The sequence below is a fragment of the Erithacus rubecula genome (assembly GCF_903797595.1).
Source record: "Erithacus rubecula genome assembly, chromosome: 6".
In the NCBI taxonomy this organism is placed as follows: Eukaryota; Metazoa; Chordata; class Aves; order Passeriformes; family Muscicapidae; genus Erithacus; species Erithacus rubecula.
In genome coordinates, this window is record NC_136688.1 from 4,067,770 (window position 1) to 4,093,795 (window position 26,026).

Sequence of the window (26,026 nt, forward strand, 5' to 3'; positions counted from 1 at the left end):
TGCCCCCCTGCTCTGCTCTGAGAGCTCACTGCAGAGCTGCACCCAGCACAGAAGGACATGGACCTGCTGGAATGAGTCCAGGAAGATGATCAGAGGGATGGAGCACCTTCCCCATCAGCAAAAGCTGAGAATTAGCTTTTTTCAGCCTGGAGAACAGAAGGCTTTGGAGTGACCTAATTGTGGCCTAAAGGGAGTCTACAGGAAAGATGGAGAGGGACTTTTCACAAGAGAATGTAGTGACAGGACAAGGGGGAATGGCCTCAAACTGAAAGAGAGTAGGTTTAGATTGGATATTAGGAAGGAATTCTTTACTGTGTGGGTGGTGAGGCACTGGAACAGGTTGCCCAGAGTTGTGGATGCCCCATCCCTGGGAGTGTTCAAGGCCAGATTGGATGGGACTCTCAGGAGCCTGGTCAATAAAAGGTGTTCCTTTTTAATGCAACAACCCTCAGCTCTGTAGTTACTGTAGATTTCCCACAAATGTGTGGATTATTGCTACTTACATTTGGTAGGGTGAACATCTGGAAAATAGCAGGTGAAAAGTGGGATATTCTGCTGCCATGCCTCTTGGAACATAAAATGCAATATAAGTGCAGGAGGCATCACAAATAGTCTTGGTGTTAGGTGATTTTTCATTATGGAGAAAGCAAGGAGGCAAGTAGGAAAAACACCTTTCTGATGATGGATTTACCTGAGATAAGAGAAAGATTTACCTGAGAAGGCTGAGTTGTCTGGAGAAACAAGCTGTTTCTCCTTGTTCCTTAATTTGGTGAGGCATTGACAAAGTTGCTAACAGGTATTTAATTCTTCTACTGTTTAAGGGAGATGTTGAGTTAGAGCTTTTTCACTTGGCAAAACCATTTGCTTCAATGAGTTGGCAGAAGTGGTGGATGCTGTCAGTGCAACCCTTCATGTGAAGGTGTAAGAAGTGGAGGAAGAAATGTCAGGTGGCTTGAATGAGGGATGAAGTCTCACTTCTGTTTTTCTGTTATCTCTTGGAATAGGGACTTCTTGTGTTATGACTTCTTAATGAATTGCAAATTTTGTCATGGAACTGTATTTTCTGTCATTCTTTCACTATCTAGAACTTAAAAATCATTGCTGGCTGAAGCAGTCTATGAGACAAGGAGAATTCAAATACACAGAAAGCCAATGTCAATTAAAATTTGGGGGAGCTTGTATTGCCTTTCTGAATGTGCATCTAGGCTCTCATGCATAGTACAACTTTACTTGCTGTCAGCTTTTTAAAATTAAAATGTCTTTTAATCACTTTTGTATAAATATTAATCTCAACCCTTATCTTAAAAGGCTCCAGGACCCCAGGTATTGTGAACATTTTAAAACAAAAATGAAAATTGAACCAGTATGGGAAATTCTTTAGAACTGCTACTGTTTTTCTTACTTATTATTAATCCTAGATATAAGGCTGAAAACAATCAGTAAAAATCATGGGAAATATTTTTGTTTTGTATTCTCTTCATTTGTTTTATTTCCTAGTAAGACACTTTTCACATACCATGGGAGCAGGAGGAAAAACAATGGCATCTGACTGACCAGCATAGCCAAAGTGTTATACAGAACAAAGAAGGCTTCTGATTTGTAATCTCTTAGGTTTTTATTCATCTCAATTCATAACAGAGGAAATCAATAATTTTCAGTTTCTTTGGTAAAGCAGTATTAGGTCAAAATCAAGCAGCTCTTTTAACAAATGATCTTTCTGTAATGTTCCTGGCTGTAAGGCTAAAGTTTCAAAGCAGTGTGCTTTTTGCTTTGATTTATTTATTGTCAGCAGCTTATCAGGCCTTTGTTTGAATTAGGAGCCACTGTGGGCAGCCAGAAATCGAACTTTGTGTAATATAATCTGTCTGTCACTCAGTGTCAGTTCCCTAGCAGTGATGCTAACACAGTCAGACTTCAGCATCTGGACCTTGCACTTGAGTTTTCAGCCACGAGCTGGGGTCTAATGTTCCAGTGTTTCCATGTAGTCCCTTCCTGGCTGTTTCCCATCTGTGTGTGACTGTCCCACTTCCCTAGGGGTCAGCCACTAGTGCTGCCAATGTCACCAGACAAGCCTTTTCCCAAGAGAAATTTTGTTTAAACTGTATCACGTGTTCAACTGTGCCAGACTACTGGATTCATTGTCTTCACCTCAGAAGTCAGGAAAGTGATAATAAAGCAGAAGGTTGTGGGATTATGCTTGAGCATGTCTGTAAGATGAATATATAGCTTTATATTTCATGGGCCAATTCCAAAAAAAGCAGTTCTCCAGTCTCCTTTAATGATTTAAAGAAGAAAGGCCAAAGTATGGGAAGATAAGATGTGACTGCAGGAAAGACAAAGAACAAGCATTAGAGTCTACAGCTGGGTTTCACTCTCCCTGACAATAGTTAATGTACTAAGTATTATTAAAGTTTGCATCCTGTAGAGCCTTTATGGCTCTCAGTCTTTTCTGGGAATGTGCCTGTACTTATTTCATGCTTTCCTAGCTGGAGAACACCTTGGAAGAAAGTAGGCAGCCTGTCCTTAAGCAAGAGAAAAATTCACACATCTCCAGCCTGGGCTTCCTGTAAGCTTCCAAAAACATGTTTCTGTGATTGCTGCACCTATTTCATGTACTCTTGGTGGTGCCTGCGGCTGGCTGTGCTTTGGGCCCAAGCATAATATGGAGACTAAGTATTAATATATATAATATATATGTACTATAATATTAACTCTAAGTATTAAGATAAAAGCAGTAGGTGGCTGGTCTGGCTGAAGGACACTTCCCCAGATCTGTGCTCATTTTGTAAATCACAAATTACCTGTTGGCACTAATAAGAGAAGCCCAAACCATCAGATAGGCAGGGTATCTCTTCTCACACACCCTCCCTCTGTTTTCTTCTGTGAATTGCCTTCTTATTTTAGGTATTAATCCAGAAGCTGAGCAGGAAGCTTAGCCCAGAGCAATACCTGCTCTGTCTCTTGAGCAAGCAGCAGCCAGGGAATGAGGCTTCCCTCAAAACATCTGGCAGGGCTGGGCTGTGCCAGTACACCCAGGGAGGATGGCTGATCCTAGGTGGGGCCAGATCAAAAGAGAGGTGCAAGGAAACGGAAACAGGGCTGGAAAGGGATGCCAGGATGTTTAAAACATAGCTGCTGCATCTGTCCAGTGGTCTAGCTCCTGTTTGTGGAATAAATTTCATGAAAGATGCACTTGTTTGTGTTAGCCTGTGATATGTAGGTCTAGACCAACTGGCATGTTTTAAGAGTTTGGGGAAGAAAAGGAGACCAAGGTATTTTGCTTGCACTTTTTGCTTTAAGGTAATTTAGTCTTAAAATCTTTGAAGTAAAATAAACATTGTATTTTAAGTGGCCAAAGGCATTTACTGTTTTTGCAAAGACCTTTGCTCTTTGCAGTCTGGTTTCAGGAGATTTGTTTTTGTCTAGGAGAAACAAAAATATTTGTGAGCTTGCTTTACACTCCTGGACTGCCACTTCTGTGTGTGAGGTGGAATTGTACAAAACTAAATTTTTACATTGCTCCAAAGGAGAGATACACTGCTAGTGGAGGGAAAAGCTACATGAAATCCTTTTTTTCAGGATTTGCCTTGAGGAATGGTGGGTTGTATTGGTGTTCACCTGTGTGATTAACTCTGCTGGCAGGGACACATTTATTATTAGCAATGGAAACCCTGTGAAACATGACAAACCTTGTAGTCAGATTACAAAAGTACCATTTTTAGGTGATTTTGTTATAATCCTCCCTGCCTGCTGCACCATGAGTGTGTGTGGACCAGATCAGTCCTGAAAATGCCTTTTTAGGCCCTAAATGTCAATACCTGCTGCAGGTATTTGTAGATACAAAGGTTTCACTCCTGATGCAAATGCTGAGCTACAGATGCTTATTCCCTACTCATGTGGGAAGGGTTTTTAAATCCAGGTTTGGTACCTACTGGTTATATTTTCCAGTACAATCAAAATAAAGTTGTGGGGCTTTGTAATTCACAGAGCTATTGATCTTGCCTGATTCAGTGCAGCATTACTGCTAATTCAGGGTAAAGAACTCTGTTTTCACCTTTCTGCACAATAAATGTGATAAATTACAGAAACAGTGTGTGAGAAACTGGCCATAACCCCCATTCCTGGGGTTCCTCTAGCAAGAGAGAAGGAAGAGAATTTGAGAGTGAAGTTCAGCCTTGGAAGAAGAGAAGGATGACTGCAAAGTGTTTAAAAATCTGGTTTTATTTCTCATTATGTGGCTGTAATTTGATTGGCAATAAATTGAGCTAATTTCCCCAAGTGGGGTTTGTTTTGCCCAAAACAATGACTGGTGATTGATCACTCCCTGTCCTTATCTTGACCCATGAGTGTTATATTTTCTCTCCCCTGACCAGCTGAGGAAGGGAGTGATGGAGTGGATTTGGTGAGCACCTGGTGTCCAGCCAGGGTCAAACCACTCCTGTAGGTTAAGTAATAAAGTCAGAAAACCACCTTGAAGTGGGAGAATGTGATTCTGGTAAACAGATAAACACACCAGATTAAAAACCAAGCCAACCCCTCTTCAAAGACTTGATCTCAAGAAAACAAGCCACACAGAACACAACACAATCTACTCTGATGTGAAATGCTTGATTTTCTGGTAATAAAATACTAAAGTAAAAATTTAAATGTATTCAAATAGCTTTTGCCAAATAGCAACGACCATGCATGAGTTTTTCTACTGTCTTCTGAATTATTTATAAGGGAAAATACTTAAATCCTGGCTTTGCCACTAAATCTTTCAAAAAAGAAAAAAAAAATCACACAGGAAAGGTTTGTGTACATGAGAGAATTTTGCTTGCTTATGTTGTTAGAGCTTGATCTTGCTCTTTGAATGTAAGGTTATGTTTAAAAGCTACTTTCTTCTGGCATCTACTGAGGTTGTGTTCCTCAGAACTCTTTATATGGGCTAAAATAAGCAGTAGTAGTTAAACAAATATGGCACAGTCAAAGCAAATGCTTTGCTCAAGTATTGTTGACAAATGTACTGTTATGGAGAGCTTTAAATAACATGTTTTATTTCTGTCTTGCTGTAGTGCATGGCATTAGATGAATCAAAGCAGGTGGATTTTAAAAGTTCCATGCACATTTTAGAAAGTGGTGATTAGTCAAGAATTATAGTAGTGCAATGTGTATGTCTTTTAGTAAGTGCATTTAAAACACATTTGGTAGTAAATACACCATTTAGGTACATAACCAAACAATTTAAGGAAATGTTCAAGAGAAATGATGACTTTGCCTAACTTTTTGCATGTATCTTGAATATAGCTACTTATTCCTGTTTGGACAGAGATTCCAGCTTTGGGTAGTGTTGATAGTGTCTGGAGAACCTGTACCCTGCAGCCTTCTGCAGGGGAATATTTGAGATTTCAGCTACAGGAGCCTCAAAATGCAGGTTGTCCTCCTGATATTTGTGAGATGCTGTCATGTTGCTTGTCACCCCTAGAACAGTTGTAAGGTCTGCAGTGATTGTTATTCACAACAGGGTGCCTTTTGGACAGAGAAATGCATAACTGTTGATTTTAAACACATAGAGACCTTTGCTGTCACATAAATACATTAAGCAGATTTCCTGTGCCAAAAACTTAGAGCTATGATCTGCTAGATACAAATTACCTGATGAATTGGCACAAAAAGTGACAAATTAGCAGTAGCAGTTTTTAAATGTGCATTGCACCACAAAACATAATGCCTAAAAATGAAGAATGTCTGAATATTTTTGTGTGCTTGAGATCTGAGCTGTATGAATGTGAGGAGGGATTGTGAGGTGCTGGTTTGCACTGTGGTGGTGTTTTTTATTTTTCTGAGAAGGAAACCTTTGAACCAGAATCTATGAGATGGTTTCTGTAGAGTATCAGTGGAGCCAGAAATTCACCTGCTCATCCCCTGGGTCTGATTTGTTCCCATTAGAGGTGGGAGACAGTCATTTGCAGAGGCTGTTCACAGCCTGAATCACTGGCTTGAACATTTGCTGGTCTCAGATTAACTTCATGCAATAGAATGAGAATTCTATGGCCTATGAAGTGTTGGCATACTCTCTTTTCTTTTATCCCTGCTGTTTGACCTGGCAGAAAATCAGTGCATTCACTTTACAGTAGTATTGCAAAGCTCTTTCTTGGTGTGACTTGTTGGGGGTTTTTTTGGTGTTTGTATTTCATAGCTGTCAGGAACCTGAGTGCTGCTTTGCCTGGAGCTCAGGTATGAGCACACACCATCTAACCTGAGGCTGAGATGGCAAAGGCAGAGCCTCAGTGTATTTGTGGCAGATGCTCCTCTCCTGCACAGATTTATGGATGCTGAGAGCAGAAAGTGAGTTGAAAGAAATGCAGGCATAGTTGTGTATTCTGAAATGAAACACAAGCTTCTAAAATCTCTAAAAAACACGGGTGAATCTTTCTGATGTGTCAGTTGGCATATGTCTTGTCATCCTATCTCTCTGTCAGTTTATGCTTAAAAGAATCCAGCTTTTTTTTCTCAGGTGTGCAAATTTTGCTCATAGTACTTATCAGTTTGGAAGGTGGGATAGGACTTCCTAAACCACTGGAATATTTCAAAGTGAAGACTTCTCAGGGTATCATGCTGATTTATAGCTGTTGTGTAACTCTATCACTAAAATACTACTAAAAATTGTAGTGACTTGTTATTTACCTCCTGATTTCAGGGTCCTAAATGTCTTAAGGACAGCTGATGAACTTGCTAGTTTTTCTTATTTAAATGAGATATTGTGCTTTCAAAGCATGATGGAGCAAACAGAATTGATAGCTCATTCTCCTTTGTTGGATGCAGGTGGGTTTTATTAAAATTGAACAGTTCTGTACTGCCAGTGCAGTACAATGTCTGTGTTTGAAAGAAGGATAGGCATGGTTGTGATGTCTGAATATAATTTCATCATGTGATTTTCCTAGCAAAACTGCTTTGAACAAAACAAATATCCCTTTACTTCTGTGGAAAATAAGTGCCACGATCATCTCTGGAAAGACCAGCCTTTGGAGTTTGAGTGAAAACCCCTCCTGAAGCCAGCCTCAAGGCTTAGTTTCAGCAGTGGTGTACTTGGGGGTTCACTGAAAGCCTTTTTTAGTGTCATGTAGACTGACTGCTTTCTGTTCTTTATTGCTTTATGTTTTGTCAGAGCTTAAGTGATCTTTAGTCTCAAGCATCTGTAATCCTTTGCTATGGCAGGGCTGTGGGGGCAGCTACCTGAATGTAATGAACAAACTCACCATGAAGTGGAAATTGCTGTGTAGATAAGGTCTAGGGAAATTGGGTTTAAATGAAGAAAGCAATAAGATGTTATCTCCCAGGAGATCTGAAAGGAAATCTGATTGCACCACCTGATTTAGGGAGGAAACACTGATTTTTGCTGATGTAGTTTTTCTGCTTTTACTTATCCTACATGTCACCATACAGTCATTGTGTCTATAACTGCAGCACTCAGGAAAAAAGATGTGTAAATGTTTTTTGTTGATAAAGCCCCACATATCAGTCCCTATGTGCCTACAAGTTCTTCATTACAGCCCTGTCCCTCAGCACAAGCCACAGGGTGGCTGTTAAATTGATTGGTTAAACTCCTGAAATGTTCTTCTTAGAGTTTCCATCACTACAGATTGTCCACAGCAAAAAGGAGAGACATTTTCTTCACTTGTAATTTAAACAGGAAATGTATCCAGCCTTGTTCTTCAGCAGAGTGCAAAGGAAGATGTTGGCACGGATCTTGTGGGCAGCCTGAAATTTTGGTTTTTTTGTTACCCTAACTCTTTGTTTAACCCTTAAGGTAGGTTAATGCCTTTCAGCTTCATGCTTGTCTGATACCTGAACTGGGGACACAAAAAGCCCTCTGCAAAATGTACCTGGTGGTGCTGTCTGGTAGGGGTGCTGTGACAGGAAGGCAGGGAGGGGACTGGCTCCTCTGTGTGTCCTGAGCATGCCCTTATTGTAATTTCTGGATGTGCTGATTCAGCGTGACAGTAAATATATATATATAAATTAATATATAAATATATATATATGCAAAATTGAGTGGCTACATATGTCAGATTAAAGAGTAAACAGATTCAGCCTGTGCACTAAGTGGAGAAAGGTGTGCCAAAGCAGCAGAGGCTGCACATCATATGTTTCAGTGAATATCACTTGTAGCTGTCCTTATATATTCCCTGCTTACATTGTATATCTAACCGCAGTGATTAGCACCTGTTAGGTACAGATGTGGTGACAAGCTGTACCTTTCTGGAGTTGCTTAAGAGTTACAAATAGGCATGACTGAGTAGTTGAAGGACATTGAATTAAACATGCTTGAATTAATAGGGTAATGATTGGTGCTGCTCAGAGCTATAAAATAAACACTAGCTGGAGCTCTGTGCTATGTGGCAACCAGATAGAGGCATGGGGTTGCTGAAGTATTCTGGAATGACTCAACTTTGTTAAGTGAGAGAGATAATCCCAAGAAAGCTCTCTACGTAGGCTCCCTGTGCAGTTAACGTTTTAAACCCCCCTTTGGCATGTTGTTATGACTTCAAAGATACTCTAAAGCCTTTGTTAAATTGATCATTAACTCTGCAATGTTATAATTAGACATTTGAACTTGGCTGCATTCAAAAAGAAAATGCAAGAATGAAAATCCTGACCGGCGTTGTTTCTCTGCAGCTCATCAGCATGGTCAGAGGAGGATTAAAGTTCCACAGGAGTTAAAAAGCAATGGGGATTGAAGGCATTAACCAGCCTTGCAGGATGGATAGGGAGCCATTAATCCACAAAGTTTTTCTTTGAAAATATGGAGCGAGAATAATGTCAGGAGCCTGAAATGGGTTTCTGCTGGAGGTTTAAATTTAATCTCCTAAACCATTCTGATGGGAATGTTGGGCTGGGGAATCCTGAAGTTCCAGCTACCACTGACCCATCCCAGGGCTGCCAGAGAGCAGAGGAAGCCCCAGAGGCAGCTCCAGACAGCACAAGGAGCCCGAGCAGCGGCTGGGAAGGCTGAGGCTGCGGTTCACGTTGATGAGGGCTGGGAGAAGCTCAGCCCTACGTCTCCCAGTTTGTGTGCTCAGCCTCTGCTGATGGAGAGACAACAGCTGGTATCCACCATGAGCCCGGCTGCAGAGTGGATGGGAAAAGCTGTCTCCATAGTAACAGAGCAGGATTGCATGTGCTGCTCCTGCTGGAGCTGGGGAGTAGCTGCCCCAGGACATCTGGTCAGTGCAGACAGTTCTCTGGGGAAATTAGCTCGTTTCATCTGATAGTCACCACAGAAACTTTTGACTTGGTTTAATAGCGTGGTGCTGAACGTGAGGTAGAACCAACTGGTTCAGCAGTTTTGAAAGTCAAGGATTATCTAGCTACTTTAAGATAAATATTTTGGTAAGGAAGGCAATTGCTTGTGCTCGTTACCCCACCTCCCTCTCTGTCTAATATGAGGTGATTCTTCAGTGTGGGGTGGGTTTTATGAATTCAAAGATAGTTTTCTCTTTCTAAATATTTATTTCTTCTTCTTACAAGAGCTCTTTTTATTATACAGTGAGCCCTCTAAGCCTTTCATCTTAGGGAATCTCTATATAGTGTGAGATAATGTCTGTGTTAACATACTATGGCCTGTACTCTAAAAAAAGTTCCCTCCCCGCCTGCAAAATCTTGGGTCAATTAACTCTTACATATTGTCAAAAGAAGTATTCTGAGCAGTTATGCAGCTAAAAATAAACTTCAAAATAGCTGTTGAATATGTGTCAAAGTCTTGAGCTATTTAGCATCAATTAAACCAATTGCAGATCATAATCTTGCATACAATACAGGAAAAATTCTCAACTGATTTTTGTGCAACAAATTCTGCCTCCAATAGGCAGAGACTATACTGAGGATATGGGGGTTGGGTATGTTGGCTGTTGTTGTTTTTCTGTTTACCATAAAATTTATCACCTCATACTATCTGTGCAACACTCACAAATTTGGAGGAAATTGAAGAATGCAAACTTTTTTTTTTCTGTTTGCATATTAGGACATCATTGCATATTTTTCATATGCCAGTAAATGACTGTAAAGGATGATAGCTTTTCTGGAAGAATAATGCATGCAGAAAAGTGTCTTTGGAGTGGCCCAAGAGGAACATCCTAAATGTGTGGGGCACAAAGAAATGCTCGATCTTCCACCATACCCACTACTGACACCTACTCCTGATTATAAATAATGGAGCTCAGTGGGTTGTTGTGACCTTCATGATCTAGAAAATGAGAATGTGTGGACAGGCATGAGCCAGAACTGTATGTCTCTGTTTGTGGAAGGCCAGCAGAGCTTTTTAGAAAGTCTTTTAGAAGCCTACCCATGACTTCTGTTTGAGCATGTGGGGTTGAATGAGAGAAATGTGTTCTGCTCTGCTGGACAACTGCAATATAAATGATTTTATGGAGAATAAGAGCTGCTAGCTGCCACAGTTCTTCAGAAAAATCTAAAGGGCATCTAAAGTCCTTAACAGAAATCTGAGACATTATTATAATAATAAAGGAAGGAGCCTGAGCTTCCCCAATCAGACAAGTGCAGCAGATGTTCAAGGGCCCCAGGTGGGTTATATAGATGTTAATAAACCAGATGAGCTGAAATCAGTTAATGAAAGAAGCTTAATCAATGTGAGTTGATGGAAGAAGTGACTGATTACCTGATGAATGCATGTACCTTATTGAATGAAGATTCTTTGGTTTTCTTTGTCTGCTGAGCTCGTGTTCTGATGAGCCAAGAGTTACATCTCTCTGTGGAGTTAAACCAGAGAAAGTGGGTGTCAGATTTAATTTTTTTATTCTCCCAAATGCTTTTATTTCCTACCTGGAAACAGCCATGTAACAATGTGAATGGGGTAAGTGCTGATAAAGATGGCATGAAGGAAGGCTTTCCTTTTCCACCCTGGATTTCATATTGAGTTTCATGGCTAATGAACCATTCTTGAAACTGAAAAACAAACCTTTTGTTTCCAGTTTTAAATTTCTGGCTACAGGAATCAATAAGAAAAAATTCTACTTAATCAGAGAAAAATGATGATATTATTGTACAAAGACTTAAGGTATGAGGGTGCTTTGGTGGTCTTGAGGTGGGTGATTGTTTGTCTTTCTGCATTTTGTTGGCTTGTTCTTATGAAGCCAAATGATTTTGGTTGAAACTTGCAATAAGTATTCCTGAAGCTGGATGTTGATAAAAATTAGTGAATTCCAGTCAGTGTGGTTATTAATATGAAATCTTTCCTCTCAGGGTGTAGAGAGGGTATTACTTTTCCACTGGGCTCCTTATTTTCACAACATTTTCAGGAAGTTTAAATCTCCTCTGACATGCCTGGTTTTCTGATCTGTCCAGATCAACTCATGGGTTTGGGAGTTTTGAGAAGGAAACCGGAGGTAGACAAGCTAATTACATGGAGCCCTCTGGGGAGACCAGCCCAAAAATAGAGACCCCACACAAACATCTCTCTCAAGTGAGACCTGATAGTAAATTTCCTCAGTAAATTTCCTCTGCTTTTTATACTGTTGCTCCAAGCTGAGTTCAAAGCAGTTCTTCTAGGATGACTGGGGGTTTTTGTAGCTTTTAGCTATTAGTTAGTTTGGGTCATATATGCTGTCCATTCATGGAAAAGGGTAGGTACTCTTGAAGTCATAGCTGCTTACATCTCATCATGCCTAGGGCACTTGACATGCATTTCCCTTTGTACATCCCTATTTCTCCCCGATAACTGGAGAAAAAGTTATGATTTTTTACCTTGTTCAAGTACTTGGAGTTTGCAGTCCCCATGAGGTCATTTTCTAGCCTGGCAGTTAATGCTAATTTAGTTAATCAGTATAAATACTAGTGTTGCTTGCATAATTGTTTCATAGTCATGAACATGCTTGAAGGCACATCACATGTGGTTGCAGAGGTTTTTAAGAGTTTAGCTGGTGTTTGGAATATGGCACAGTTGTATTTCTGATGCCTGGCTACATGCTGGTGGTTTTTCCTGTGTTTTGCTTTCAGGAAGCTTAAATTGTTGATTATGTAGCTCAGTACTATAAGTGGTGTAAGGGTGCAGTCTTCCCATTTCAACAGGTAAGTTCAGCTGTGCTTGTCTGTTCAGTGGTCATCCCATTGATGGGATGGGGATATTCAAGAAAAAAAAAAATTTACAGAGTGAAGAGGTGTCAGAAGTCATATCTGTGCATGTACCATGGGCAACTTAGTGTTAAAGCCTCAAGACTGAGGTCTAATCCCAAAACAAAATGTCAGAAGTATTCTTCCTGCCAAAACTCTGAATAGCTTCTTTTATCATTGGCTCCTGTGGTTGTGTTGGCTTGCAGGCAGGGTTGCACAATGTGCTGAGCAGCAGTGAAGAGGTACAACCTGAGCAAAAGACAAGCTGCTCAGCTCCCAAAGAGGAATAAATACTTCAGTGGGTTCCTTTGAGCCTGAGCTCTGACTACCTTTGTATTTATTTTAACAGTAAAACAAGTCAAAGGTGGAAAAAACCACCCTGCTTTAAAGAGTAAAAAGAACCACAGAACTTGAAGTGAAGTTAAAAGGAACTCCCTGAATGTTGTTAAGGATTCCAGAAGTACTCTTTAATTGCTGCCAAAGCTAATGTGGCTGGAATTTCTGTGGAAAACATCAGAGCAGTAGCCAGTTAGTACACAAATACCTCCAGTTTGCAATAGATTCCCCCTCCCCAAACTTATTCACCCTGTTCTCCATGTTAAAAAAAAAATAAAATCCATGTTTTATGTTACACTTAACATTGAAACAGTCAAAGATGATTTCTCATAGCAGTGTGAGGAATTGCACAGTGCTAAGTGCTTGGTGTTGCTCTGAGAACTGATGGCTCATTCCACCACCACCATTGTTTGCTGTAGTTTTAAAGCTAAAAAGTAATCAAAGTCAGTTCATGAGCAACAAATTCACACAGTGTCTAAAAAGAGTGCTTTCTTAGTGTTTTTCAGAGTAATTTAGCACCCAAGATGAACATAGTCCATGTCTTCATAGCATGAAATGCCCATTACTTTTTCTCAAAGAGTGAAACCACATAAATGATTACCAGAGAGTTTCTACCACATTTAGAGCACCATAGAGCTTGATGTTTAAATAGGCACAGCATTTCTGGCTTTATCATTGTGCTATTTGGGACAAGTCATGTGATACATGATAGGAGAATCCTCTGCTGTAACATGCCAAGGGCAGATTTCTAATGAGGGAAGCTTTATTGTTTGCCTTACTAAGAGCTTGCACTCATGTCATCAGCTTTGCTATCCCCAGTGCAATGGCTTATAAATATTCAAATGCCCAGTTATTGGACACAGCAGTAAAGCACTTTGCATATCTAGTGGGTTTCCTTTGGCCATCAAGCTGATGAGGAAATGCGGGTTGCACACAAGGCAGACCCTTTCTAGTGTAATGTAAGTGTTATGAATCAAACCCTGAACGAGTACTAGCAACTGGAAAAATTAAATGTGAATATGTTATGTGTTGGGGAAAGGGGAAACACGAGGTTGTCATTAAAGTCATTTTTAGCAGAGCTGGTTTAGCTTTATGTGCACTGTTCATGTGTCAGTGTTTGGTGGCTGTGCATCAGGACACCCACTCCTTTTCCTCTCACTAAGTCTTAGAAAATAACTTGTCTTAGAAAATAACTTTTGTCTGTAATTATTTATTTTGCATACTGAGAAAATACTGCTATAAAAGAATTTTCTACAGTGGAAAAAACATTATCACCTCTCAGAAATGGTGTGATGTGAAGAATGTCACATGTTTCAGTTGCCACTCACACAGAGTGGTGGTTTGCATTGTGAGTATGTAAATATTGATGTTTAAAGCAAGGACTCCTTTCTTTAGTATAAGCTCTGGCTTCCCTTCTGTAAGACAACTGCTACAAATGTGAGTTTTCATTAGTTCCACTGTTTTGCTGAACATGTATTTTTGTGTGGCTTGATCATTTTTTGTTCCAGTGGGTAATCTTGGCTCTCTCATTAGTCAGTGAGGCCTTTGGTGCCCAGATTAGACTTGAAGTTTTCTTGTTGATATCACATCTATCATCTAATAGGATGTTGAGAGGTTTAAGCAGGACAGACATATGAAAATCAACTTTTAAAAAGAGTAAGCATTGAAAGCTGCAGAGAAGATATGAAGCATTGGGTAAAACATTGGATGGTCTTTTGACATCAAAAAAATTCTGATCACTAAACAAGAAAATTTTACAATTATTGACAGAATTTATCTAACTGTAGAGTAAGAGTGACATTTCCTTCATCACTTCCTGGAAAAAATTATTTGGAAAATGGGGGGGGTTACAAAGGTATGTTTATTTTAATTAGTAATTTAGGCAGCAGTAAATCTCAGATCAGAGAGAAGGGCCTAGAAAGTCTTGCTATTCCTCAAAAAAATCCTTCAATGAATCACCAGGAAGTAAAATTCGCATAAAGAGCAGCTGTGCATCAAGCTTAAGAAAAACTGAGTGCTGTAATATGGAGTTCTGCTCTAGTGCTGCCAGTTGGATGTTCTGATATGTTGATGCATTTACAATGCATAAACAGTGCTTTGGTTCCTCTAATAATGTGTTTTAAAATGTTCTCTGAGTCTGACCCTCATAGCCCGAGCACAGAACAGGCTCATCTCTCTCCAAACTGTGCTCCTTGTGCCCATCCCTTCAAGTGGCAATTGTTTTTAACTCTGCAACTACTGCTCTGCTTGGGTGACTTTTACTTGGTATTGTGCAGAGTCTAGAGTTTACTCTTGACATGTCCAAGGCATTGCTTTTACAAGGTCCCTCTTTTCCAAAGAGCTTTGGAGAACAGTGTTTATGAATTCTGCCAAGTACTAGCTTGGTGATCTGTTTGTTTTGTTTTGGGTTTTTAAAAAATTTCATTCCATATAATGCCCATTAGTTTCCTGAAGTATTTGATGTCTCAAAGCTCAGACCAGCTGCTACTGAGAAGGCCATGGCTTTTTAAAGAATTTTTTTCTTCCAGCAATGAATAGTGCACTTGTCCTTTATTTGTAAAGGGAGCGGAGGAAAGGTGATAGTGAGTGAAGGGAGTTTCACAGAGCTGCAATTCTCCTTTAGTAACTTTGAATCCTGCAAAGAGCTGCCTCTGCACCATTTATTTATGTTGGACCCAAAACTGATAGAAAATTAATTCATGTGAAAATAGAAGTCTCTGCACACAACGGTAGCTTGGTTAATGGGGAATGCGACTGCAGAGAGATCTGGCTTATATCTCCATTTTGCACATGTGAGTTTAGCTTGGTCTCTTTGGAAGGCTATCAAAGCCTTGGCCATGTGCTTTGGTTGGTCTAGAGGAGGTTCCCATGTGGGAATGCTCTAATCCTGGTGCTCTAAATGACAGCCACCACTGTTGGGTGCTCGCTGGCTGGAGCGGGCGCAGGAAATCGGCACCAGGAGGAAGCTGCTGGCCTCCAGTGTGTGAAATGGGTCTGCCACTTAGTTGAAAATGCTGACTTTGTTGCCTTCAGTTAGGTTTATTTTGCATGTCAAATAACCCTCCTCTCCTCCTTCACAAATTTTAGAGGCATCTGTAAAATGCTGACTGAATGGGCTGTGTGCGTATGGCATCTGAGAGGGTTTTTATTAGCTTAAACCAGCACATGTGTTTTCCTGTGAGGAGTATTAAGTGCCTGGACTGCAGGTTTAGTGTGTGACTGTTTTTGCAGCTGTGTGGAAGAGCATGATGTGTATTCCCTGGAGCAGGCCTGGGAGTGAGCTCAAGTAGTTTGAAGCAAAAGCAGGTTGCGTTTATGGGAATGTCAAACAGAAATATGGCACTTGAACCCTTATCAGAGCTGAGCCTGATACTGGGAAGTGAATGATGGTCACCCAGGTGTGTGAAAGGATTTTGTTTCAGAACCTGATGTCTTTATACTGGAACTTTGTCCTGCCAGACCAGAGAAAAAATAAGTTTTCTTTATTCCTGTGGAGGAAGTTGAAACCAGTGTAATTCACTTAAAATTTATTTATTTTAAAACTCTTATTGAAGAGCATGTTCATTGCTCAGGCCAGAAATCCATTTCAGAGCATGAACTTTGAAAACATGCTGCTTCTAGAAGAGGACATAATGAGTAAATATAGAATTAATGTCCTGCTTTTGGTGAATTCTCACTCTTCATACTTGTGAAAATTAAATCACATCCCAGAAAGAGTCCCATAGAACCAAAAACCACATAGAGGAAAGCAGCAAGGCCAGGCTGAGAATCCTGAAGCAAGGCTAGCACACAGGACCATCCCAAAACTCACTTCTTGGAGGAAGGGCTGGGCCTCTGGGAGATGCTTTGCCTGCACAAGAGAGGTAAGAAGTTAGAACTTTATCAGAAAGAACTTCTCCTCAGCATACTCTGTATCTGCTTTTGCAGGAACAAGTTGTTGAAATAGGCCATAAATAAATATCTCAAGGGATCTAGATGTGGGGGCCTCGTGGTGTCTCTGCATATCCAGCTGTTTTTCCATCCACAGTGCTTCTTGTCTTGCAGCACTCGAGTGGATGGTGATAGCAGGTTTTCAAAACCACTGGAACAAAAATATTGTTTTATCAATGCTCCTTCAAATTTCTGTTTGTGTTGGTGCTTCCTGGATGCTATTACAATATGCTTCAAACAACAAAAAAAGTACATTATGTTTGAAGCCACTAGATTTCCAGTTGCTGTTACCAAATTTTATAGCAGGTGACCAGAACTTGACCATTATGTCTTAAAAATGCCATCTACACTTGTATTCCCTTTTAGCTGTACAAAGTGGAGCTAGTAGAAGTTAAGCTAGGCAGATCATGGACAAATACATCCTTTTGTGTGACTCTGCTTACAAATAAGAGATGCTGTGCAATATTTATTTTCTCTTAGAATGGAGTAGTGTTGTAAAGTGGTAGTCTAAAGGTGTAAAGGAAATACGTTTGCTGGGAGACACAGTGGCTTTTATTGCCCTGTCATTTGTTGCTGGAAAACAACAGGCATACAGTCTCTTCCTGAGGTCCCTCAGTAAATTCCATGTTGGCTGTGGAGCAAAGGCAAGACTTACGAGCTGCTTGGTGTAAGGTATGGTGAGTATGAAGTAGCCTTTTAAAAAAAAGGAGTGAGAAAGGTTGTTTAATAGAAAGCATGCAACAAGGTACTTGACAGGATGAAAATGCTCAGATCAAGGAAAATAGCCACTGTGTCAATAGTGTTATTATGACAGTTCTCTGTAACACAGAAATACAGACTTGCTTGGCTTACACTGATTTTTTTTTTTTTTTTATTAGTCTGTAGAAGTTCCTTCTACTCGTATTAGCAGATTGTATGTACTAATGAATGAGTTTGCATATTTGTGAGCTGTGTTTATGTGTGCTTCATCTGAAGTGTAGGTGAATAGCTCCTTTGAATTCAGTAAGATATTAAATTAAGCATATGCTGCACTGGGTGGAAGCCAGAGTGTTTTTCATTTTGAAAGAGAGGGTCCTGAATGAATTCCTTCTAGAGACTTTTATGAAGCCCTGAACAAGAGGTTCATGAAATAAACAGAAAGGAGTAGGGATTTTTAATCATTTTTGTGTCAGGGTTAGCATGTTGACACTTTCTCTCTCTTGCCAGATACTTAGGGTTGGAACTCTACCTCTTGAGCATGCTTTGTGATGGGGGAGAGCTCCACACTACAAGTGCTGTAAAATAAATGTGCAATCAACTGTTCTAGCTCTGTCTCTTAGTTAGCATCCATTTTATTTAGAACATGAACACCAATGGAAACATTTCATCTTAATTCAGAACATTAATAAGGGAGCTTTAATGATGTCCAGTAACTTGGGATTAATTATGGGCCTCTGAAGGTAGAAATCTAATACTGATATCGTGTTTTTGTTTTTCTCTAGCTTGTTTAATCATTTGGTGCCTAATTTGCTAGATAAAGAATTTTAGCAAATGAAACAAGCCTCTCCAAAGAAAGAACAACCAAGCATGTGGGCTTTAAACATTTTTTAAAAACTTAGCACTATTTGTTTTCCTCTGAAAAGATGTAATTTAGAGCTCTTTGGAAGTGAGGAGGTTAAGTAGGGGGAAAAAATCTCCAGTCCTAAATAGCGTTTTTGAGACTTGCTGTTGCTCAGTAAGTGTTTATATATATGAGAAACCATTTGTCTTTCTATTTTTCATCTTTGCACTTCATCAAGTTGGGATTTTTGCTTTATTGAGTCTTTGTGTGCTTTCCATCTGATTTTGCTGTTGTGTGTATCTTAGAAAGCACAGTGCAGCTTTCAGGAAGAAATCCTGCCCTTCTCAATAGAACAAAGAGGGGCCTCTCTATACAAAGTGGGTGAGATTAGAGGAAACAGTTGCCTTTGCTGCTGTTAATTTGCATGCCCTGCTCGGGCTGTACAGAAGGGCTGTCTGGAGCATTTGGCAAGCCCTGATGTGTCAGGTGAGCAGTGTGCTGAGGAGTGGACTCTGAATTACCACGTAGCCCGTAGCTCTTGGGTTTTGTGTGCTGCCTTTCTGTCAGTGCAAGTGGAACCTATTGCCAAAAAGATGATCAGAGGGTGGGGCACCCCTCCTGTGAAGACAAGGCTGAGGGCTGGGCTTGTTCAGCCTGGAGAAAGACCCTACAGCACCTTCCAGTACCTACAGGGAGCTACAGGAAAGCTGGAGAGGACTTTTTACAAGAGGATGGGACGAGGGGAATGGCTTCAAACTCAAATGCACAGATTTAGATCAGATATTAGGAATAAATTGTTTACTGTGAGAGTGGTGAGGCACTGGAACAGTTTGCTCAGAAAAGTTGTGTATTCCCCATCCCTGGAAGTGTTCAAGGCCAGGTTAGATGGGGCTTTGAGCAACCTGATGTAGGAAAGCTCCCTGCCCATGGCAGGCAGGTTGGAGCTAGGTGATCTTTAAGGTTCATTCAATTCAAAATGTTTTAAGAGACTGTGATTGCTCTGTAAGAGAGACATGCTCCTGCTTTTTTGGCCTTTAAAGAGTAGAGAGGTGCTGTATCCCTGCTAAGATGCTTCTCCTGTTTGTTGTCCAATCCAGCTTCACAGCCCTTGACTGATGGCAGGTGTCCTGGTTGTCATTTTAGCCTCAGCAGATCTATTGTCCCTTCTCTCAGCTCCTTCAGAGACATGCTTGCCATGACTTCTGAAAATAGCTTGGGGCAGTGTCCTTGCTCCACTACTGATGCCTGTGACTGTGAGGAGGTTCCATCTTACTTCTCTGTAGCAGCAATATCCAGTGCCTTGTTAAAAAATAGATTGCAGTGCAAGTAGTGCCACAGGAATCTAAGAGCTGAAGTAATGGTTGTTGGCATACAATTCCTATATAAAGTACATGAGGGATTGTTTTGTTGTTCAAAGAAATTAATGGGAACTTTATCATCCATGAAGCCAGATTTGATAGAACTGTGGGAATAACAACTTATTGTGATTTATCTCTCCTGTGATGGTAATGTAATAGAGCTTGTGATATGGCAGACCTGGGTAAAAATTGTATTCCCAGTGAAATGTTGAGATGGGAGGAAATTCTTCAGTACAAGAAATGTGTATTCATGAATCTTAAAGCTGTCCCCCTCACCAATGCCTCTTGTGCCCCTGTGCCTGTCATCTCTCCTTCCTCTCAGGGCAGACACCTCCATGGGAGATGCAAGGAGATGTATGTATCTTCAGTTGTGGGTATTCTATAGCCAGTCAGAATAACATAATGGTGTGCTTTGCCTCCTTCCTCCCAGATTGTGTGTTTTACCTCTCTTACATTTCTGGAGTGCATTGAAAAAAGTCTAGAGCCTGAGTAAAGACATTTTTGTTTGTAAGGGATTTCAGATGACCTTATTGGCCCTTCCACATCAAAGGGTTGCCTGAATGTCAGTGATGCTCCACGACCAGTTACAGCTTTGAGGTCTACAGGCAGAGCCTCAGGCAATATATTCACTCTTATCCTCCAGAGACCATTTCTGTATCTGTTAAATAGCTTTGTTGTAGTATCATGATTAATTTTTGTCAGTTTTTGTGGTTTTTTTTTTCCCCAAAGTTATTAATTTAGTATCTTAGAAACATCTCTTTCATTAAGTTCTAGGACCCTATCATTCCTACTGTACTTTTATTTCACAATGCAGGTATTGGATGCCTCCCATCAGAGGATTGCAGCTTTTTTAATGCAGTGGGAATCGAGAAATAAAGGAAGGGCTTTTCAAGATGCATTTATTAATAAAACCCTGGGAACTCTGGAGCTATGGACTGTACTAGCAGATAGCATGGGTATATTTGTGAGGCAACTGTGTAGTTATTGATCCTGCCTAAGTTCCTTCATTGCATGGTGAGAGCTGTACTGTAACCAGATGGTTAAGTTGTGCCATATTTTACTTGGCTGTGCTGGGATTATGTGGCTGAGAAGGCATGAAAATGACACAATGCATGTTCCTGGGCTGAACAGGAAGGATGGCAGAAGTGAGGGTACCATGTAGAAATCAATAATTAAAGGGAAAAAAGTATTTTCTCTTAAGTGAGACAGACCCTGTAAGCCCATAGTGTGAATGTACATGACTGTCACATCTTAGAGGGCTCTTTATACCATTCAAATTTTTTTATCTCAATGTTGTATTTCTGTTTTCATCTTGTAGAGAGGAGATTGCTGTTAAGTTACATTGGGTTGAATGGGTCCTTGCACAGTGTAGTTCTTGTGTGTGTAATTTTAACCAAGAAAACTGCTTGACTGAGCTTTAATTCCCATGCTCACTTGTGTTTTTCAGGCAGTTATTTTCTTCTAGTGCATGTAAATTTCATGTTAAGCTGTTAATCAGAACAATACAGGGGAGTGTTTTAGTTGCTGAGGAGAACACACAATTTTCTAATGTACTTTTTAAAAAGCGTCTACAACTTTCTGGCCACTAATATAAGAGTGCACAGACAGAAATTCATCAGCCTCCCCCACCCCCAGGAGACTACTCACTAGATTTATGCAACACAAGATATTAAAAACACTTTTGTCTGTCACACAGCCACGGGCGGGGAGGGGGGAATTTGCCAGTTGCTAATGGATACCTGGCGTTTTTGTGTATGACCATGAAGAACAGCTTGTGCACTTTCACCCCCGATGTTCCCTGAATAACTTGGGTCTCATTTAGGTCAATAAGCCTTTATCAAAACGTCAGGAGTGAAAAATGTGTCTTGGTGTAAGCCGACTGGTCGTTCCCTGCAGTCAGCGGAGTCTATAGGACAATCAGTGTTCTCGGAGCTTGTGTGCATGTCAGGCAAAGAGCTGGGTGACAGTAACCATTGAGTGCATGTCTGTCCCATTGTCTTTGGGACACCCCCATTTGCATCCTTGGGCTGTGCCTGTGAGCCAGTGAAGCATGGAGGGGCTTTAGGAGCGTGGGCACACAGCTCCCATGCTAATGCCCTGCGTGGGGAACGCTCGCTGCCCTAAAGCACAGTCCAGGCTTCTCTCCTGCCTTCCTCCTTGAGAGTGAGATCTGTCCTGACAGGGGCCTGGTGCCTGTGCCTGTGTTCCATTGTGCCGAAACACTCACTTTTTCTCTGGTGTTTTTTTTTTCCTTACCAAAGTGGCTTTTCCCCCTCCTTTTGCTTTTAGTAATTGCTTTTGGAGGTATCTGAACAGCATTATCTGTGCTATCACACAGGATGTGAAGCCATAGATCCCTTCCTCAGGTGATCTGTTTTAAATGAAGGACAGTTTTTTATCCCTATGTGATTGGAATTGTCTTTTGTAAAATTGTCTTTCCTCCATGGTAGTGATATCCTCTGCATAAGGAAGAACACTTGGATATTGGGGTTTATTGACTGGGTCTGTGAAAGGAATACAATCACCTGATCAGAGATTTCCTCTGGTGCTCTGTTCTCTGTGACAATTCCACAGCACCTCATGTCAAGCAGTGCACTGCTCATAATTTTTCCATTCAGTTTTGGTTCATAAGTGACATTAGCCTGGACAAAGGGACAGTTTCATTGCATTTGAAACTTCTTTCATAAGACATGGGCTTTCCTTAAAGCATCTGGTGCAGAAGCTGTTTATTTCAATTTATAATGTTCATTGTGTCTTTAATTTATTGGAAAGTATTTAATAATAGTTCAGTTTTAAAGAAAAATAAATGGTGCAGGGGTCTGGTGGATCCTTTCAGAAGGAAGGTGTATAAGAGATTCTTGGCTGGGTTGAAGAGTCTGAGCTTTATGTTTATTATAACCAGTACTCTGGATAGTTATATTGTATATCAAAAATCTACCTTGAATATAAGATTATAAACAATTGTGATAGTTGTTTTACTGCATAGGTTGAGACATCAAAATTAAGGAAAGAGTCCTGGCTCATGTTCTACCAGCTTTGCTAGAAATGTCACAAAGTTTAACTTCAGCACTTTCTTGCCCTGAGATCAACAGATTTTTTTATGCCATCAAGATGTTTTAGAGCCACAAAAAATATTTTAGCAATATCAAGTGATCCCTAACCCTTTCCCTATTATTTTTACTGTATACAGCCATATTATTTAGCTCAGTGTTCAGAGTAATGTCCCATGGATTTTTGAAGGTGATTATGACTCCCATTCATCTTGACTAAAGTAGGGCTGTGTCCTGGCTATTTCAATTAATTAAGAAAATAATCATAGGTACCATCTTGAGTCCCATTAGCCAATTTGTTATGCAAAACAGCAGTGAACCCTGTGGGCATGTGAGAAGGCTGGGTTGAATGTTCAACAGCATATTGTGATCTCTGCAGTTGCTCTTTATGTAAAATCACACTTTGAAATAAGGAGCTTGTTCTCTAAATCTGCACTAACTTGTGTAACCATGACATCTTGAGACTGGTTTCTCAGCTGCACTCTTACTTTATGCCACGTGTTGTGTGTTTTCAATGACAAGCCACTCTTACTATTTCAATCAGTCGATTTTGTTGTTGGCTCTGATGGAGAATGTGGCCTTTTATTAATTGAGTTGGCCAATAAGGAAGGATTTCAACTCCCTGATACTCAAGAAAACTATGCTGGGTATGCCATGCTTAACTAGTCTGTAGAAAACATGAGGTTTATCTGAATATTGATGATGTTCCAGGTGGACCCTAACTGTACCTCTGTCCAATCAGCAAGAATATCAGGTGTTTTTGACATCTGTCACCTTGGAGGCATTTCCAAAGTCATTCCTTATTATAAGTGGACAGTTTCTGAGTAGCTTGGTACCAGCTGTGCTGCAGGACTAGATCCCTGTTTCTGCTGAAGTCCCTAAATGCTGACAAGAGGATGGCAAAGGTGTGTTAGAGAGCTCACTTTGTCTTCATTGTACCTAGAGACTGACATACTAGTAATGGATACTAGAAACAGTTTTTCAGCCCATGTGAGCTTAAAGGAAGACTGAAAAAGTATAAAGAAGGGGGAAGTTAAGCTGATTTGGTAAATGGTTTGTGAAGCACACCTCTTCCCAAAATGAAATAAGCTGGCAAAATGCTCATCTTCTAAATTCAGACTCTGCTTGTTTTCTTTGGCTTAGGGAACCTTTTGTTTGAATTAGACCAAGTGAATTGCACAGAATGGTTTTCAGTTTTAGTATGTGCAGACAAGCCAAACTGCATGCAATCAAAGTATTTCAATTTGCTCCTAATATTTTCTTTCTCTACCCTTACAGGTTTTTCTATTTTTCTCCAGATCATTTTTGGTACAGTTGACATATTAGTCACCTTCCTGATTTTCCCCTCTATTTACTGCTTTCTAACACATTCTGAAAGGCTGTGAAAGCCATACAGAATTAACCTGGTTCCCTGTGTGTGTGTTGCAGGAGATTGTGTTGGTGGTGTTCTTTGGAACAGAGTACGTGGTGCGGCTCTGGTCGGCGGGATGTCGCAGTAAATACGTCGGGATATGGGGAAGGCTCCGTTTTGCCAGGAAGCCCATTTCAATCATTGGTGAGCATGCAGAGCTTGCAAAGTTGATGTAAACAATGAGTAAAACTCGCCCTAAAGGTTTTTAGAAGTCGAATCTCTGCAGCAGTTGAAGCCAAGTTAGAGCAAGAGCTCTTGTCATTAGTGTGAATGTAGCTCTGAATTTCCTTTCATTAATTCATGGCACTGTCTTTTGAGAACAAATGTAGCTTGGTTTGTTTCTCCAGAGGAGCAGTGTTTTCTTTTCAGGAGTGATCTTAAGTTTGCCAGGAATAAGTTTGGCTGTAGTCCTGTCTCCCGTGTCCTGAGGATCCCAGACACTCTACAAGAGCTACAATTATATTTTTTCAAAAATACTGAACAGCATTTTTTTTCTCCCTTCAACAGCCATCTGACTAGTCTATTATGAGTTTATTTTGCACTCTAATTGAGCTGTGTGTTACATGGTACAGCACAATAGATGCTCTGTAGTTGCTTTGTTTATCAGTTGAATTAAAATGTAGTTTTCAGTGATGCATTTGGCACTGGACACCTTAATTCCCTTGGGATTCAATTGGTTCCTAAAATGACTTAAGGGTTCTTGGAAATAACATCCAAATACTCATTATATGTCTCACTAATCATTGTTTTTTTAGAATGCTTGTCATTCATTTAACAGTTTCACCAAAAGAAACAAAATCCAAAATCAATCTGTATTTTGTTAGCCAGCATTGAAAGAACTGTGTAAAGACCCTTGCCCTGTGCTTAAGTACTTGAAATATAAACGGACTAAATAAATCAGACATTGGAAGAGGAGTGTTGTTATGGAAGAACAGTAATTCTTGTTCTGTGACATAGATTTTCCACTACTCAGAAACATTATGTTGTTGAGTACAGAGCATAGGTTTTCATAAACTGTCTACAGTTTTGCTGAATGTAAATTAGAAAATTTTGTACCTGGGTATTTTTACAGTTACAAAATAGTTTGATTTAGCTTTCTGTGCATCCATCCATATATATAGAAGTAGCAACTGCATCTCAGGTGTGACTGCAGCTGTAAAAAGACACTGAATGCATCTTTGCACTCTGGCCATGATCCATTTCTCTCGAGTGCAGGAACACTAAGTGTTCTGAAACATCATCCAAATTAATTCTGTTTGGAAAGCAACATGCAGTTCTGCTTTCCCAGATATGGATCAAGAACTATTTAATTCTTCAAAATACAGAGTTCCTTTCCAAAATTTGCTAGGCCTGAGGCATGCAGATTTAGAATACAGTACTGTCTGACTTAAACTAAATTAGACTCATACCCTAATTCAAATTTTCTCTCCCTTTTAGACCTGGACAGATTAGATGATAGCAGGGCAATTTTCTTGTATATGAAATAAACCTCAAAATCTCTGTCAGTTAAAATCCTGTCTAACCACAGAATAGAGAATAAGAATTGGAGAAGAGAGAATAGGTGGAAACTGCTGAAATTCTCCTGGGATAAAGCTAATAAGGATTCCAGGCTGATTGACAGTAACTCCTCATTCATCTAGACTGTGGCCAGCTTGGACCAATCTCAGTACAACTTTTCCATCATACCACATGATGAAAAATTTTTTTACATGCCACAATCAAGATGTCTTGATATATAAACAAAAACATTAATTAGGAATGACTGCTCAACTTGTTAAAGTAATAAGGTCTTTGGTTATAGTAGTCGTGCAGAAGTATTGCAAGATGTTGCTAATTAATTTTCCTCAACTGACTTCTGTTTTTCAGATTTAATTGTAGTTGTTGCTTCCATGATAGTTCTTTGTGTGGGCTCTAAAGGTCAAGTCTTTGCAACCTCTGCTATCAGGTAATTATATGCAATAAAAGAAAGGAGTGCTATCTGAGCAAGATGGTATTTCTTCTTTTTTTTTTAAATTTACCTCCTGTTTCAATTCTTGCAGCAGTAAATGAGTCACTGTCCAGTGTCATGTAATAGAGCAGATCACTGAGTATGTATTGGTGATCCCATAAGGTTTAGGGGAGATAAAATTTTGTTGTAATGCTTTTATGATTAGTGGGGATGGAGAAGCTCATTCTCTTTCCCCCATTCCCCAACCAGGTGAGTTCTACCCAAATCCTGGTTTAGTTTCTTAGCTCAGTTTAATAGCAACTCTTTGATGCTTCCTACCTCTGACATCTTCAAGCTCCCTCTTCA

General features: G+C 40.1%; 1 protein-coding gene across 5 annotated transcripts in view; it reads left to right on the forward strand.

The window, feature by feature from the left end:
* KCNQ1 (potassium voltage-gated channel subfamily Q member 1) overlaps window positions 1-26,026 on the forward strand; it is a 314,921-nt gene that overhangs the window by 46,589 nt on the left and 242,306 nt on the right. For all 5 annotated transcript variants that reach the window (XM_079308420.1, XM_079308422.1, XM_079308423.1 and 2 more), the window contains exons 3-4: window positions 23,751-23,877; window positions 25,600-25,678. In XM_079308420.1, coding sequence (XP_079164546.1) covers window positions 23,751-23,877; window positions 25,600-25,678 — 206 coding nt within the window. The remainder of the gene's footprint in view (window positions 1-23,750; window positions 23,878-25,599; window positions 25,679-26,026) is intronic.